Below are 17,185 nucleotides of genomic sequence, written 5' to 3' on the forward strand. Positions count from 1 at the left end.
CTTTTTGAAGGCAAAGATCACCCCCCCCCCCCAAACACACCACCTTCCCCCCACCCCCCCCCCATTTCTTCCCACATAAACCACGAAGTTGATATACCAGCTGATAACACAGAGCTCTCATTGTCAGGTCAGCGATCACGTGATGAGCTATTTAATTTCTACATAACAAAGGGGGGGGCGAAAGTGACACTTTTTGAAACCAAAACTAAAAGTCAACAAAGGAACTCAACTAAAAAAAGAGTTACAGGTCTGAGATTTTACATGGCAGTTGCTTTATAGGGGTAAAATATGGAACTGTGAAGAAACGGCGGCGCAACCGCCGAAAACCGCCGTTTCCCGCCGAAATTTTGTTTGCCTTTTCTCGGCGGTTGCGACGCCGTTTCTTCACAGTTCCATATTGTACTCCTATAAAGCAACTGCCATGCAAAATGTCAGACCTGTAACTCTTTTTTTTAGTTGAGTTCCTTTGACTTTTAGTTTTGGTTTCAAAAAGTGTCACTTTCGCCCCCCCCCCCCTTTTTAATAATTACTAATGTGATGTAAATGTTTTAGTTATGCTGGAAGTCAACACTTTAAACAAATCAAGGCTTCAACCAAGTAACATAGTGATAAATTAACGAAAAAAGCTATCCCTCTGTGACGGACGGCCTTTTAAAATACTGCTAGAATCCGGAATCCGGAATCCGCCAAAAATAAGAATCCGGAATCCGCAAGAATCCGTCACTTTTTTTGACGGATTCCTTAAGAATCCGGAATCCGAATCCGGCCCAAAAATTCGACGGATTCCCATCCCTAATTTTATTATTAGAAATGTACTTCAATTTATTGGCCATTAGCTTATCCCTTTAGATCCCTTATTGTTATTGCTATAATTTTATATTGAAGAAATGTTTCCCAATTTTTTTTCTTCAAAAATGAAATACCTAAGAAGCTACAATTATAATTATAAAAATAATGTATAAAATTATGCTTATTCATCCACTATTGTAAATTGTAAAGAGCAGACACTTAAATTCTAGCAGCACCAGAAGCTCGAAAGAAAGAAAATAATTTATCATGGCAAGTCATAAATTCAACAAGAAAAAGAATATGTCAGACGAAGTACGAGCTTCTTATTGCATACAATAATTCAGAAGATAGCTCAAATAGTAAAACGTATACTTGTTCTATGTTTGGTTAATAGGCTTTATTAGAGGTCAAATCAGTGTAATTCACATGGTCTTAAATGGGGGCAATTCTAGTAACATTAATTTCTTCACATTGAACATAAAAAAAACAACTTTCATGCCTAATTTTAGCCTAGAACACAAAACTTAACGACAAAAGAACATTAATCCCCCCAAATTCCTTCCCCATGTTCAACGTGTTACAGAAAATGAGATACATATGAACCTAAAATAGGCATAGTATATTAACTTTCATTTTATAACGCATACCGAATTTGGAAAGAGAATATACAAATAAACTTTATACTATGAATATTCCAGTATGTAATAGGATAAGACAATTACGGATAAACTATGGTAGGTATATCTCCTCCATATAGTTCCAAAATTACCCCTTCTGTAGTTTACAATTAGTAGTTCAAATGTTTGGACGACACTCGACTTTACGAACTAACAAAATTGAATAAAAGTCCCCAAAGTTGTTAGTTCTACGAATAAGAAAACGTAATTATAAAAGTTTGGGGACTAGTGTAATAAACAGTCCGTTGTCCCCTCCCTCCCTGACGAATATCACATATTTTTATATAAAAACATTATTTTCAAAAATCTGAAACAGGAAAAATAATATAATAAAGAGTAAAAAGAATAAACAGTTCAAGGCAAAAAATTATATTTGTTACAAAAAATGCTTAGGTAATATTTTCCATGACAGTATATGCTTAAGAGATGACATCCATAATAACAATCAAATATTAATATACGTTTTACATTTATCTTTTATATTCTGGTTCACAGTAGGTATATTGATAAAAAAAGTTAACAATAGGTAATCTTATTTCTTCTGATTTTCATTGATTTCCAATGCAAAATATTTTTTTTGTATTTTTACTATGTTATCCTTACCTAATTTTTTTATTTATTATATAATTTATATTCTTTATTGCTTCGATACTTATAGACATATGAATCCTTGCTTAGAAAACAATCCCAAAAATATTAGGTTTATGATAACTAGATTTTCTGCTAATAAATAGCAGAAACAAATACAGAAACTGACAAAAATGATGAAAAATGGAAACGATTTCACGGTTCAGAATTTGTTTGTGTATAATCTAGTGTGTAAATATAATGGGAGTAAAAAGTATAATAAATATTTTTGTTGGCTGCAATCATAGAATATAAAAAGTTTTATGTTGTCTAGAAAAGTTTAGAGTAAACATTAACCATATATATTAAGATATATAAGTTTTCCGGAATTTTAAAGTTAGGGGGAGATTTGAAATCTGCATCAAATTTTAAGGATTTTTTTATAAAATTAGTTTTTTCTATAATCCTTTATCTAAAAGCGGAAATGCATTTTAAGTTAATTAATTTTGGCATCTGTGATTGGTGGATTTAAAAAATCTGCGCTCTGATTGGATGTCGTACATCATTCAACCAATTAGAGCGCAGGTAGTTTAAAATCCACCTATCCTATTGGTCAAAATTAATTAACTTAAAATGCATTTCCGCTCTTAGATAAAGAATTATAGAAAAAACGAATTTTATAAAAAAATCCTTAAAATTTGACGCAGATTTCAAATCTCCCCCTAACTTTAAAATTCCGGAAAACTTATATATCTTAATATATATGTATTTATATTCCAGGGATTAAAAGAAAGTCAAGTTAAAAGAAAATAACTCTATACCTAGCTACTCAATTTTTGAGAATTTGCCTTTTTTCATTGAAGAATGTTAGCTTAACTTGATAATAGAAGACATTCTTTAAAACTAATACTTCAAAAAGTTGGCTAATATAGCAATAAGAAAATATCTTAAAATCAAGTATCCTTTATTCCTGAGAATTTCTCTCAACAATGCTATCTCCCTAATCAAATATACTTGTATTCAATACCATAAAAAGAACATACCCAATGACTGGCCATTTTGTGTAATAGAATGAAAAAATCTCTTAAGGTACTTCAAATTTTAAAAATCGTATTTTTTATTATTAATGTTTGTTTTAATTTTAAATATAAATGACAATATTACAAGTAAATATAACTAGGTAGCTTGTTTGCTATTTTTTGATTCTTAACTTTTTCTAGTTCAAGTTTCGAAGTAGTAAAACAAAAATAAGAAAAGAGCATACATTCACATTTTTTCTTGCAACTATAAATTAAGAGCCAAACTTAACAAACAATGGAAAATACTTTATTTTGTTTTGTAACTGAAGAGGATTAGGGTTCGAATTCTCCGAGGTATATTTGTTTATCAGAGCTGGCAGACAGGATGATTGGCTCCACCTTGTGGAAGTCCACATCATTGACAGCGCCCAGGTGACCAGGTAGCTTATACACCAGTTTCCTAAAAATAAATACACATTATTACTTTTTATTTTACTTATACCTTTTATAGTCTATAGTAAAAATTAAAACTGTTAGGTCTGCCTGATTTTAGGCCGATTAGGTTTTGCTTTCCAGAAAATTTACCTACAGCGCCTAACTTTTTTTTGTGCTATTATCCAAGGGTACCGCAACCCTTCCAGAGAAAAATAACATAAAGGTTTTTGATATCCCTAAATGATTTATAGATAAAACTAATTCACTTTAAAGTATACCCAGGGTAACCATATGAACCTTTAGTCTTAAGTCACTGTGAAGCATACCATTGTAGAAAAAAATATTTTAAATAGTGTATCTTAAGGACAATTATGTAAGGGACCTTTAATACAATCGCAAAGTAACAAAACAAACTCAGCTGTATATAAACTGAAATTGAAAGAAAATCTTTATTAAACAAAGATAGAACAAGGATGACAACATCCATAAGTAGCGAAGATAAAAAATTATGGATGGATATCTGGAAAAAATAAACTTTATTGCAGTTTCATAAACAAAACATTAAACTAAAAAGAACACGAAACCTTGTATGATTTATAACTCGAAAATCTAGGAATCGATCTAGCACCTCAGCAAATTAGCAAATCTTGATGAAACTTTGTGGGGATAAGTAAATTGTGAACTTATTTAATCCATAAAAATATCAACCGTCTATGTTGAATAGTTGATAAAACCATGAAAACTTAAAAATGTAGGAATCGATCTAGCACCCCAACCAACTGACGAATCTTAATGAAACTTGGTGAAAATATGAAAACTGTTAGCATATTTTATCCCTAAAAATTTAAGCTCTCTATCTTTTATAGGAGCCGAGAAAATCACGTTTCCCCCTTTCTGTCTCGGACGGACGGACATTTCGAATTATAGAGTAGCTTCGCTACTAAAAATAAGAAAAACCTAACTTATTTACAAAATTTTTCATTATAAAAAGCATATTTTCAATGCAACTAAATGTTTCTTTATCATTAAATATTAATAAAACTTGTATTTACAAAAGACCTAATACAAAGTTTTAAGAAAGAAAAAAATAAAGAAAATTAGAAATCAAAGTTTACAAGTTTTCAGTGTACTCTTTAAAGATTGAGTAGGGGAAATGATTGGAAGGGATTTGGGTTGAATAAATTGAGTGAAATAGCGGGATTTATTTCCCATTAATCACAATTTCTCCCCAATATTTCAACAGTTAAAAAAAAACTTTTCAACACCAAAATGCGGAAAAAAATAGATGAAAGGATGAATAAAGTTATAAAGCTTATCATATAATAAAGAATTTTTAAATTAAACATTAAATTAAAAATTTAAGAATATTCTTCGCAATATTATTAAGAATTAATAGAAGCACAAATGAAAAATGATCAATTACACAATGTCCCCAAAGTTTTATAATAATTGGGAATGTACATAAATTAATCGGCCATTGTCTTATCCCTTTAGATCAATGATTACAATTCTAAAAACTTTCGAGTTTCAATTGAAAACTTAATTATACACGCTACATTTTAAGGCATAAAAACTAAAATATGTGGAATACATAAAGGAAGAACAAAATTTAACAATATAAAAATGGCATAGGTAAATGGTTTAAAATTGGATACTGCTAGTTTGGTCCAATCACTCAAGATTTAAGAGAAAAACTAAACTACATAACTTTTGTGTCACTTTTGAGGAAGACGATTCCCTTTTCTCCGTTCGTAGTAGAACGATAAAAATTTATGTTAACTTTAAAAAAAATTTTGTCTATAGTTCTCAAAAGAAATACACATATTTAGTGAATATTATCGTTCTACTACTATTTTTAAGCCTTAAAACATACACTATTACGGATTCTACCCGCAACCTACCTTTTCCTTAGAAAATGTTTTTGTACAAACTTGGTACCGATATAATTTACAGTTCGATGTCCTTATCGTCTAGGTACTAATTTAACTACAAAAATAGGAAATATTGATCACATACCTTTGCTGAACATTCCATACATAAACATTTCTATCTGAGCTACCCGCGCTGATGAGTTCACCGTCAGGCGACCACGCACACTTCAACAGGTTCTTCTCAAAGTTGTGCACGTGGCCGCGGAATATTTTCACGCATCGCTCTCCGGTGCAGAAGGGTCGGACATCCTGAAAAACAGAATTTATAATCCAAAATAGCTTGAAACAATCTTGACTTGCTTGCAATAGACAAAACACCATAGAAATTATCAATAGTGTACTGTCGACAAACTATATCCTAATATAAAATAACCTGATGTCTTCTGTCTCGCTATTTGCTGAACCAATATGGTTCACCAAAAATGATAAAAAAATGGGTTATTTGTTTATTTCAATTTTAAACACTAGGTGAAAAAAGACGTTTAAAACATTTAATTGAAACAAAAATATTCTGTAACCCAAATAACTCGGAGTGGATGGGTCATTCATGTTATGTAATATTTCTAGGAAAGTGAAATCTTATTTGTTCGTTGTGATAAACAAATATTTTTCTGGTAAGATGTCATTGTCCAGTTTCTCTCTCATCTCAAATAGACTAGCAGGGATAAAGATATAAACAAATATAATTCTCTGGTAAGATGTCATTGTCCAGTTTCTCTCTCATCTCAAATAGACTAGCAGGGATAAAGATATAAACAAATATAATTCTCTGGTAAGATGTCATTGTCCAGTTTCTCTCTCATCTCACCTAGACTAACAGGGATAAAGATATAAACAAATATAATTCTCTGGTAAGATGTCATTGTCCAGTTTCTCTCTCATCTCACCTAGACTAACAGGGATAAAGATATAAACAAATATAATTCTCTGGTAAGATGTCATTGTCCAGTTTCTCTCTCATCTCACCTAGACTAACAGGGATAAAGATATAAACAAATATAATTCTCTGGTAAGATGTCATTGTCCAGTTTCTCTCTCATCTCACCTAGACTAACAGGGATAAAGATATAAACAAATATAATTCTCTGGTAAGATGTCATTGTCCAGTTTCTCTCTCATCTCACCTAGACTAACAGGGATAAAGATATAAACAAATATAATTCTCTGGTAAGATGTCATTGTCCAGTTTCTCTCTCATCTCACCTAGACTAACAGGGATAAAGATATAAACAAATATAATTCTCTGGTAAGATGTCATTGTCCAGTTTCTCTCTCATCTCACCTAGACTAACAGGGATAAAGATATAAACAAACAAATATAATTCTCTGGTAAGATGTCATTGTCCAGTTTCTCTCTCATCTCACCTAGACTAACAGGGATAAAGATATAAACAAATATAATTCTCTGGTAAGATGTCATTGTCCAGTTTCTCTCTCATCTCACCTAGACTAACAGGGATAAAGATATAAACAAACAAATATAATTCTCTGGTAAGATGTCATTGTCCAGTTTCTCTCTCATCTCACCTAGACTAACAGGGATAAAGATATAAACAAACAAATATAATTCTCTGGTAAGATGTCATTGTCCAGTTTCTCTCTCATCTCACCTAGACTAACAGGGATAAAGATATAAACAAATATAATTCTCTGGTAAGATGTCATTGTCCAGTTTCTCTCTCATCTCACCTAGACTAACAGGGATAAAGATATAAACAAACAAATATAATTCTCTGGTAAGATGTCATTGTCCAGTTTCTCTCTCATCTCACCTAGACTAACAGGGATAAAGATATAAACAAACAAATATAATTCTCTGGTAAGATGTCATTGTCCAGTTTCTCTCTCATCTCACCTAGACTAACAGGGATAAAGATATAAACAAATATAATTCTCTGGTAAGATGTCATTGTCCAGTTTCTCTCTCATCTCACCTAGACTAACAGGGATAAAGATATAAACAAATATAATTCTCTGGTAAGATGTCATTGTCTAGTCACTCTCTCATTCTCTCCCTAGACTAACAGGGATAAAGATATAAACAAATATAATTCTCTGGTAAGATGTCATTGTCTAGTCACTCTCTCATTCTCTCCCTAGACTAACAGGGATAAAGATATAAACAAATATAATTCTCTGGTAAGATGTCATTGTCTAGTCTCTCTCTCTCAATCTAGACTAACAGGGATAAAGATATAAACAAATATAATTCTCTGGTAAGATGTCATTGTCTAGTCACTCTCTCATTCTCTCCCTAGACTAACAGGGATAAAGATATAAACAAATATAATTCTCTGGTAAGATGTCATTGTCTAGTCTCTCTCTCTCAATCTAGACTAACAGGGATAAAGATATAAACAAATATAATTCTCTGGTAAGATGTCATTATCCAGTCACTCTCTCTCTCTCTCTCTCTGGACTAAAAGGAATAAAGATATAAACAAATATAATTCTCTGGTAAGATGTCATTGTCTCGTCACTCTCTCTCTCTCCCTAGACTAACAGGGATAAAGATATAAACAAATATAATTCTTTAGTAAGATGTCCAGTAAATTTCTCTCCCTCTCCCTAAACCAACCATTCTACTTAACAATCTGCATTTAGATTTTAAATTATAAAATTATTTAGCTTTATATCCATTATGAAAATAGTTCTTTCCATAAAAAAAGAACAAAATTGAAATTCACTCCTTGCTTAGATACTTCTACCTTTATTTCTAGCAGACTAGACAAAGAGATATATATTTCTTTGTTCCCTTTGTGACAGTTTTCCTAATTTATATCTAAGCTCCTTTATATAACAGGTGTCAATTCGAAACCGCTGGCTATTTCATTAAGTTTCAAAACACAAGTGGCTTCCCCCTGGTATATTAAGGGCTTTCAGCAGTGACTTAAATATTTTTTAGTTAGCATAATAGGTTTTATGATGTTCATTGTGTAAAAATAATCATAAAAATGTCATCGAAAAATTTTAAAAGGGGAGTATGCACGATCGAGAGCAAGTGATTTTAAGCACCTTCCAGTAGTGATTCTAAATGTTATTTTTGGTGAATATACTAGGGGTTTGTGAATATCTTTATATCGATTAAAAAATTAAGTTTCGCAATAGTTTTATATAAAAAAAAACTTTGAAATGTTAGGCTTTTTTTGACGATATATCATAAAATATTTTGTTGAGTTCAAACTGCTGTTACACAAAAGTACCTATACTTTTTCAATAAAAAATGTTAATTTAGAAAAAGCGATGGTAACTTGTAATATTATAAACAGTTTAGGTAATTAGTGTACTTTTGTAATTTACTGCACTCAATTATGTTTTGGCGTGTTACTTTTTTTGAACTTTTGAACTCAACAAAACATTTGAATGCTCAACATTTCAAACAAACAAAAATTTAATTTAAAACCATGGTGAAACTTGATTTTTTAATTTGATATAATGATATTACACATAACCCTAGTATATTCACACAAAAAAAAAACATTTAGAATCACTGCTGGAAGGTGCTTATAATCACTTGCTCTCGTTCGTGCATATTCCCCTTACAAACTAAATTAGTGTCCATGTAAAATTAGTGGTAATGATTGACATCTTTTCCAGAATATATTGTTTTAACACCATTAAAAACAAAAAATGTAACATACATTCTCAGAAAATTTAAACTGAAGTTAATTTCAAGAATTACAAAAACAAAATAAAGAAGTATGTTTATAATTAGTTATTTCTAACACCAAGAGGAAGTAAAAAAATCTTATTTGAAAATTATTTCCTACTATTTTTTTCATTTGCTAAAATAGCTTTTATCAACGGTTTCACTTAATAAATAACATCTAATTCTTGATATTTTTTACTTGTCATGATTTTTAAAGCCTGTATATGACATTCTAACGTGCATAATTTGTACACTTTGCAGAGGTCAGCCATTTTATTTTGTAAATTCATTTGGAATTAGTAGAAAAACATATGGTTGCATAACTAATGTTTTTATCATATTTGCTCATAACTTACCTTGTTTTAAATTAATAATATCAGGATCAATGGAATTTTAAAAAGAATCTATATAAATTATAGGATGACATTACAGGAGGGCTATAGGACAATGATAACATATATTCACAAGCTACCAAAAACAGAATTTTAGAGCTAAAACTTGGAATTTTGCGACGATTTTGTTGCTACATTGTACTATCCCTGGAATGGGAATGCGACGATTTTGTTGTTACATTGCACTATTCCTGTATCCGTGGATTAGGAATGCGACGATTTTGTTGTTACATTGCACTATCCCCGCAACCCTAGAATGGGAATGCGACGACGTCTCAAACAAAGATATTGTTTATTCCTTTGAGAATAAAACTTAAGTATACATCAAAGATGACTTTGCAGAGCTGTAGCTAGAAAGTGAGAGAGAGAGAGATCAAGTGTAAAGTTCTACTTAGTTCAGGGTTAGTGGGATAGCCCAATGTTAGTATAATTTATTCTAACAGTTGTAGCTTTACAAGGCAAAAAATAAATTATCTAAATTAAAAGTTATCCAAAGTGCAACCTTTAAATTTTAAAATATGGTATGTTCAGACTTAGAGAAAAAGTTCAAAAAGGAAAGAAATGTTTTTTGTTAGTGAACTGTCTTTGCATACCACCTCATAGCTGCTAGAAAAGTTCAACAATAAAAAAAAGAGTTTTTACATCTGTAATAATAATATCATCACAAAAGCCAATAAAAATATGAAAAATTAAAGTAATTTTGCAAAATTGTTTGTAATAGCTTACCTACTTTCAAAAACTTAATTTAATAATTTTAAGTTATTGTATGGTGCAAATGGCTGGTCAGCTTATAAATTTTAATTTTATAACTTCTAAAGAATTTAAAAAATGCTAAGAGCAGATACACTGTTGTCGGCACCCCCCCCCCTAAAAAGAATGAAATGTCAAAAATGTTGAATTTGTTATTCCTTTGTCGGTGTCCAATAACTTGACCCCTGTTTAACTATCACATCAGACTTGTGTAATGTACAATAGGTATACTTTTTTGTACTATAGATAAAAAAAACTGTTTGTGTTGAGATCAAATTGAGAAATAAACTTCTCTACCTTAGGACTTCCAGATAAAGGTCTAAAGTAAGGGTAAGCCAATAAAATCTACTTTGTACTAAAGTGTCTCGTCCTGATACCCATGTTATATTAGCAATGGTGGTTAATCAATCAATCAAAAACTATTCAAGTCTTAAACAATACTTTTCAGACTTGCGAGTAAAATACTCGTAACTTAAAATAACGAAGCATTGTTATTTTGACAAGAAAAATAAGCACAAAATTTCAATACTTCGATTAATTGAACACAAACACAAAATATATTCAATCTTTTCTGTTTTCACTTTGAAAAGGGCATCTGAAAATACAATAAAAACATAGGATGTACTTTATATTAAATATATATATGTATAAATATGTGTAAAAGTACATCCATGTAATAAATTATGTATGTACTCGTAATCTTAGAATTGATTGTTTCCGTTTATAACACTTTTAGAATAATTCTACTAACATACAAATAAAGAAAATTATATGTAACAACAAATGTACTAAAATCTTAAGTTAAAGATGACTTATATTGTTGTGACTGAAGAATAAAATGTGTACTAGTGGCTAAGCCCTTTACTTTCTTTTTTTTAAATTTTGACGGTAAAGGAAATATTTTTTAGTGGGGAGGGGGGTGTGATTTTTTATGTTTGAGATACCTTCCCCCCAAAGGAAGATTATAAATCTTCTCTGGAACTATAGGAAGCTACACTACTACAACACCGTATAGGATCATCGGTTAATGAGATCCTTCGCTCCAGAAAGACATCCTGCTACTTTTATATATGGATAAAAGTATCTCAAGACGGGATGGATAGAAATTGACTAAATGTACTAAAATAAAAACTAGAAATAAACAAAAACCTAACATGAGTGACACTATGATAACCAAGCGAAATAAATCTATACACAATAAGCTTACCCATATTCTTGCACTTTGATCCATAGAGTTTGTCAGAACATAATTTCCATCAGGGCTCAATGAAAGTCCTAAAAAGTTTAAATCTTTAAATTCGATTAATTTTTTTTCATGTTCACATGCTATGCAATTATCCTTTAAAGTTCACTTGAACTTTAAAAAGTTAAACACAAAGTTCTCCAATATGTTGGCTTAAAACTTATGGAATCTCGACCACAAAGATTTTTTTATCCAACCTTGACAAGTGAGGTATTTTTGGAAAGAGGAATATACATAGAAAATACCTATGTAAATTAGAAAATCTGCAGAAATCATATTTGCAAGTTATTTGCAAAAATCTGCAATGTTAATTTGCAAAATTTATTTCATGCCTTAAATAACAGATTTAGAAAAAATCTTTTTATGAAATGTGTTCATCTATATGTTTAGAACATACTTAAGGCAAAAAATATTTCTTTAGTGTCACTTTTTTCACCTTATATATGAAAAAAGCAGTTTCTCACAATTTATGATAAAAAAAAGGTATAGGAACCAAAAATATGTTTTTTCTTGATGTAAACACAATAATTGGCATACAATCTACCATCCTAAATGTAAAAATCAGATATAGAATCCTTTTTAGAGCAAATATAGTGCAAAAAGTAACCAAGGCATTTTTGCAAAGTATGAAAATCTAAAGAAAATAGTTCTTTTTGATTTTGACATACATATCAGATAAATGTATATAAAATTAGTGATCAAAAACTATAAAACAAGTTATAACTTTTTTCAACCCTATCATTGATTAAAATGCACTTTTAGGTTTACTCATTACCAAAGTTGCACATAAAAACTCTTTTTAATACCTAAGTTATTAAACAAAATAAATTCAAATCAACAATTAGGCGTTTTTTTTTAATGCAGTAGGCCATTTTGTAGTTGGTTTTTTGGCACTTGATTTGTTTAATTACTACATAAAAAGAGTTTTTATGCACTACTTCGGTAATTCTTAAACCTAAAAGTGCAATTTAATCAATGACAGTGTTGAAAAAACTTATAACATGTTTTATACTTTTTGATCACTAATTTTATATACATTTATCTGATATGTATATCAAAAGCAAAAAGAACTATTTTCTTTAGATTTTCATACTTTGCAAAAATGTCTTGGTTACTTTTTGCACTATATTGACTCTGAAAAGATTCTATATCTGATTTTTACATTTAGGATGATAGATTTTATGCCAAGTAATGTGTTTACATCAAGAAAAAACATATTAACATTGCAGATTTTTGCAAATAACTTGCAAATATGATTTCTGCAGATTTTCTAATTTACATAGGCGTTTTCTATGTATATTCCTCTTTCCAAAAATACCTCACTTGTCAAGGTTGGATAAAAAAATCTTTGTGGTCGAGATTCCATAACTGTGAGGGATTAACATTTTTTTAAAATTTTTGTTCAGGTAGGTAGACAACCTGAAGAGTAGCTCTGCTTCAACTAAAACTAAATTATCCCTTTATATTTTTACAACTCTACGAAGAATAATGTCAGTTATTTTACATATAGAAATAATTCTTTCATTAGAAAAACCTAATGAAGAATAAAAGAAAAATCTATTATTAGGTTTCTCCTCAGAGAGGTTAACTACAGGGTCATTCAAGAGAAATGATTTTTTTACAAAACTTAATTTTACATAGAAAATAAAACAAATATGTAAAATGCTTTATATATTTGGAAAACCTATTACGAGACATTTATGTTTCAAATATTTAAAAATTATTATTTCAACAAATTATACCTTAAAAACTGGTTTTTCCAAAGGCCTTTTTTTCCGAAGATTTATGGATTTTAAGGTTGTGCAAAAAATACGCACATTTTAAAATTCAAATTGCACAGCTTGTGTTAATAGTAGAAAAATGTTACACATATCATTAGAATTGTCATTAGCTCTATTTTTGAAAATATAAGTACTGTTTTAATGCTATTTATAGTTAGGGAGCAATTTTGAAAAATTTGAGAAAAAGGTTCAAAAGTTTTAACTAAGTAATTGGAACATTTTACCACGTAGCTCCTAAACTATACGTATCACAGGAATGGTTTTTATATATTAAAAAACTAGATCTTATGACGATTCCAACGATATGCATAACATTTTTCTACTATTAACACAAGCCGAGCAATTTTAATTTAATTGAAAAAGGTGCGTATTTTTTGCACAACCTTAAAATCCATAAATCTTCGAAAAAAAGGCCTTTGGAAAAACCGGTTTTTAGTGCATAATTTGTTGAAATAATAATTTTTTAATATTTGAAACATAAATGTCTCGTAATAGGTTTTCCAAATATATAAAGCATTTTACATAATTGTTTTATTTTCTATGTATAATTAAGTTTTGTAAAAAATCATTTCTCTTGAATGACCCTGTATCTTTAAATAGATTTTCTATTTTTGTTACTTTTATGACATAAATAATCTTAAATAAAATAAAAAGAATTGAATTTTGGCACATTTAAGATTAAATATTTATTTTACGAATTCTATATTCATTTCTGAATATTTTTAGTAGGTGGCACAGGAACATTATAATTAGGGTTGTCCGTGCATCATTTCGTATATAAGTTATGGAAATTTACTGTATGCAAAATAAACCTGTTTATTGATTAGTTTTAAATATAAAAAATATAAATTTCTTAAGATTTAATAAGTAACCTTTCAAAAATGTTTAGATTTATATCAATAATCTACTTATCTATAAAACAAAGTAGAACGATGTCTGTTCGTTTGAATATTTAGATTTAAGTATTTGTGTTGTGGTTTAGGGTTATTTTTCTGCATTCCCAACCCTTCCTAGTAGTTGAAATAAATTAGCATAGCTTCCACACAATCCTGGCCTACCTGTAACTGTATCAGTATGTCCCTTCATGTATGTTTCCACCATTCCTTTCCTCAGGTCCCAAATTTTTAGGTCATTATCAATGCCACCGGAAACAACCTGAAAATAACCAAAAAACTTGAAAACACAAAAAAGATTTTTTCGGGTTTTATTTTAATTCATAAGATCCTACAGGTTAAAAAACATGTTATATAATTTACCAGCCTCACACGTTTTATAAATTACAGAGAAAGATTTATGATTTATAAAAAACAATCTTAACTTAAAACGCTTAGTATTGGCCCCAAATAGTCAAGTCAATCTCTAATATTCTTTTATTGGAAGGGGTAGAACAACTACTAAGTTTACCTAAACTAATGATGGGTCAGTAAAGTGGAAGCCCTAGAGGTTACAGTTAGAGATACTAAAAGATGCTGAGTATTGGTAATATTAATTTCAAATTACAAATTAGCAATGAGGAAAATGACTTGGATATTATCTTTAAACGGGACTCACTTCCCAATCATTTTAAAGTCTAGGAAATTAGTAGTAAAATGAAAATAATAATATTTACATTTAACTAGCTAAATAAGATGTAAGTTTGTTTATGAAAAAGATAGCTTTAAAAACGGAAACTAACATTGAGTATGTGATTTAAATAAATCACACATACAGGTAATAGATTGAGAATTGGAAAAATATCAAAATATAGTACAAGAATATTTTATACCTACCAACAGATTTAAGTCTATAACATTTAAGAAGCCTAGCTACTATTAATATTATTAATTTATATTGAATATTATGGTTTATGAATCTAACTATTCTTATAGTAGAACCCTGATATGAGCACAAATACATCCTACTTCTTTCCATTTCTTTACCTTGAGGACAAGTCATTATAACTTAAGTGGAAACAGTTTCAATGTTTTAATGTGAAAATTCTGCAGAAATCCATGGACAATCATATTGGCAAATCAAGATAAAAAGATGAAAGAAGTTATTTGTATAAAGGCCAGAAAGAAAGGGAGATGGATAGGCTAGGGAAATACCCCCCCCGGACCCGCATATAACAGTTCTGAGATGAGCACATCACAAAATAGAACTATTTCGCCTCTATCTTTTTTAAGTGATACAAGATGACCATAACATATATATAATAAAAAAGCTATGTGTTTCTTAATCTCAATAGCATGCTTATACATGCTTTATTATTCCTAATCACCATCATGCCAAGGAATGATTTTTTTACCCAAGGGAATAAAAGACTGAGCGATAGACAAGATTTTTTTTTAGAGATGTTTTATTCTTAAATTGCGAAAAATATAGGTAAGGGAAACTTATTTTCTTCAGATGAAATAACTGGTTTAGCATTATACTTAAATACTTGCCCCTAAATCTCTGAACTAGTGTCTGGTTTAATCTTCAGAAATGCTAACATGGGGATTTCCTGCGCAAATAAAGTGGGAAAAAGAAATTGGATTTAAGTAAATTGGGTTGGTAAACCCTTCACTTTCTTCCACAATCACATTCAGAGTGTCAGCTAGGCGCGTGCAAAGATAATTGTCTGGTGATGTGAGTCATTAAGTTGTAACAAATCGAGAAAACATTAGCAGATATTGTCAGGATGAAAGTGTACAATAGGCTGTTTATTACACTAGTTCCCAGAGTTTTTTTTTTAAAGCGTCTTCTTATTCGTTGGCTTAACAACTTTTGGGACTTTTGGGAATTTTGATTGGTTGATTCATGAAATTGAGTGTCCAAACGTTTTAACCAATAATTGTAATCTACATAAGAGAATTGTGCATCATCATTGGGTATGTAAATCAATTTATCGGATATTGTATCCCTTTAGATCCCTAAAATGATTGTTGTCATTAAAGAAACAAGTTTATTTGCGGAAATTTTTTGCACATCACATTCAAAAGGATAGAAATTTAATTTTTCTATCTTTCTTTCATGTCTTTTATTACGTAAATATAAATAAATTATGTATATGTATGGAAGCAATCTACGCAAGAAATTCTTTAAAAATAACTAAAATCAAAACTTTAGGAGTGAAGAAAAATTTCTTTTTGTTTCCCTAATAAACACTTTATTTATTTGATGTTTAAATACAAACTTGTTTTCTGTTTAAATACATTCTTCAAACCAAAGCTTAGAGTAGTGGCTTATTTTCTTTTGGTCTTGTAATTACATCAACTAACAAATGAATATAAATGAAAATCCTACCTATTATGTAAGTTTTAAATGGTACTAATGACTAACTACTGACTATTACCAAAATTAATGTTCGGTAAATATAATTTAACCAGAATACTTCGCTACTTTCAATTATCCTATCCTTGTTCTCACCTGTTTAGCATCATGTGTAAATATAACTATATTTACTTGGTATTCATAGTTTAAACTATGGACTATCATATCCTTGTTCTCACCTGTTTAGCATCATGTGTAAATGTGACTGCAGTTACTTGGTATTCATTGTTTAAACTATGGACTGTCATATCCTTGTTCTCACCTGTTTAGCATCATGTGTAAATATAACTATTATTTACTTGGTATTTATTGTTTAAACTATGGACTATCATATCCTTGTTCTCACCTGTTTAGCATCATGTGTAAATATAACTATATTTACTTGGTATTTATTGTTTAAACTATGGACTATCATATCCTTGTTCTCACCTGTTTAGCATCATGTGTAAATATAACTATATTTACTTGGTATTCATAGTTTAAACTATGGACTATCATATCCTTGTTCTCACCTGTTTAGCATCATGTGTAAATGTGACTGCAGTTACTTGGTATTCATTGTTTAAACTATGGACTGTCATATCCTTGTTCTCACCTGTTTAGCATCATGTGTAAATATAACTATATTTACTTGGTATTTATTGTTTAAACTATGGAC

At 29.8% G+C, this 17,185-nt stretch overlaps 2 protein-coding genes across 8 annotated transcripts in view; both read right to left on the reverse strand.

Moving 5' to 3' along the window:
• Nucleotides 1-17,185, reverse strand: part of LOC145335175 (uncharacterized) — a 118,983-nt gene that overhangs the window by 85,651 nt on the left and 16,147 nt on the right. The gene's annotated exons all lie outside the window — the stretch shown is intronic.
• Nucleotides 3,077-16,790, reverse strand: LOC145335288 (U5 small nuclear ribonucleoprotein 40 kDa protein-like). Its single transcript, XM_080181028.1, has 5 exons — nucleotides 16,707-16,790; nucleotides 14,292-14,388; nucleotides 11,417-11,484; nucleotides 5,504-5,667; nucleotides 3,077-3,512 (listed from the first exon to the last, which is right to left on the reverse strand). The coding sequence occupies exons 1-5, from the start codon at nucleotides 16,773-16,775 to the stop codon at nucleotides 3,386-3,388; spliced, it is 525 nt and encodes a 174-aa protein (XP_080037154.1). The 5' UTR covers nucleotides 16,776-16,790; the 3' UTR covers nucleotides 3,077-3,385.

Source organism: Acartia tonsa, chromosome 2 (genome assembly GCF_053477335.1).
Source record: "Acartia tonsa isolate MP-2025a chromosome 2, ASM5347733v1, whole genome shotgun sequence".
In the NCBI taxonomy this organism is placed as follows: domain Eukaryota; kingdom Metazoa; phylum Arthropoda; class Copepoda; order Calanoida; family Acartiidae; genus Acartia; species Acartia tonsa.